This window comes from Empidonax traillii, unplaced genomic scaffold (assembly GCF_003031625.1).
Source record: "Empidonax traillii isolate 1590-97213 ecotype Southwest subspecies unplaced genomic scaffold, ASM303162v1 scaffold3686:size11531, whole genome shotgun sequence".
Lineage (NCBI taxonomy): Eukaryota > Metazoa > Chordata > Aves > Passeriformes > Tyrannidae > Empidonax > Empidonax traillii.
The window spans coordinates 6,985-7,447 of NW_020958879.1; the positions used below are offsets into that span (position 1 = coordinate 6,985).

The following is a 463-nucleotide window of genomic DNA, read 5'->3' on the forward strand; positions in this document are numbered from 1 at the left end:
CCTTCAAGATTCCTAAAGTATCAAGCCATCCTAGCTGAATCAGATGATGTAACTGTTCAAGTAGCTAATATTGTCAACCCAGCCTCATTTCTAGAAGGAAGAATCCTGGCAGAACCCATCAAGCATAATTACTTGGAAACAATTGAAGCAGCTTATTCCAGTCGCCCGGATCTCAAAGAAGAGCCACTTGAAGATGCATATAACTGGTTCTCAGATGGCAGCAGCTTCGTGAAGCAAGGAGTAAGAATGGCAGACTATGCCATGACCACAACAAAAGAGGTAATCGAATCAAACCCCTTACCTGCAGGGACTTCTGCCCAAAAGGCAGAACTGATAGCTCTTACCCGGGCCCTGGAACTAGCAAAAGGCATGCAGATTAACATTTGGACTGATTCTAAATATGCCTTCTCCATTGTACATGCTCATGGAGCAATCTGGAAAGAAAGGGGACTACTAACTGCCC

The 463-nt window shown here is 44.5% G+C and overlaps 1 protein-coding gene across 1 annotated transcript in view; it reads left to right on the forward strand.

Moving 5' to 3' along the window:
• The first annotated feature begins 246 nt into the window (after positions 1–246).
• The window catches only part of LOC114072662 (gastrula zinc finger protein XlCGF49.1-like), a 1,444-nt gene continuing 1,227 nt past the window's right edge, over positions 247–463 (forward strand). Inside the window, exon 1 of the mRNA XM_027910535.1 lies at positions 247–279. Coding sequence (XP_027766336.1) covers positions 247–279 — 33 coding nt within the window. The remainder of the gene's footprint in view (positions 280–463) is intronic.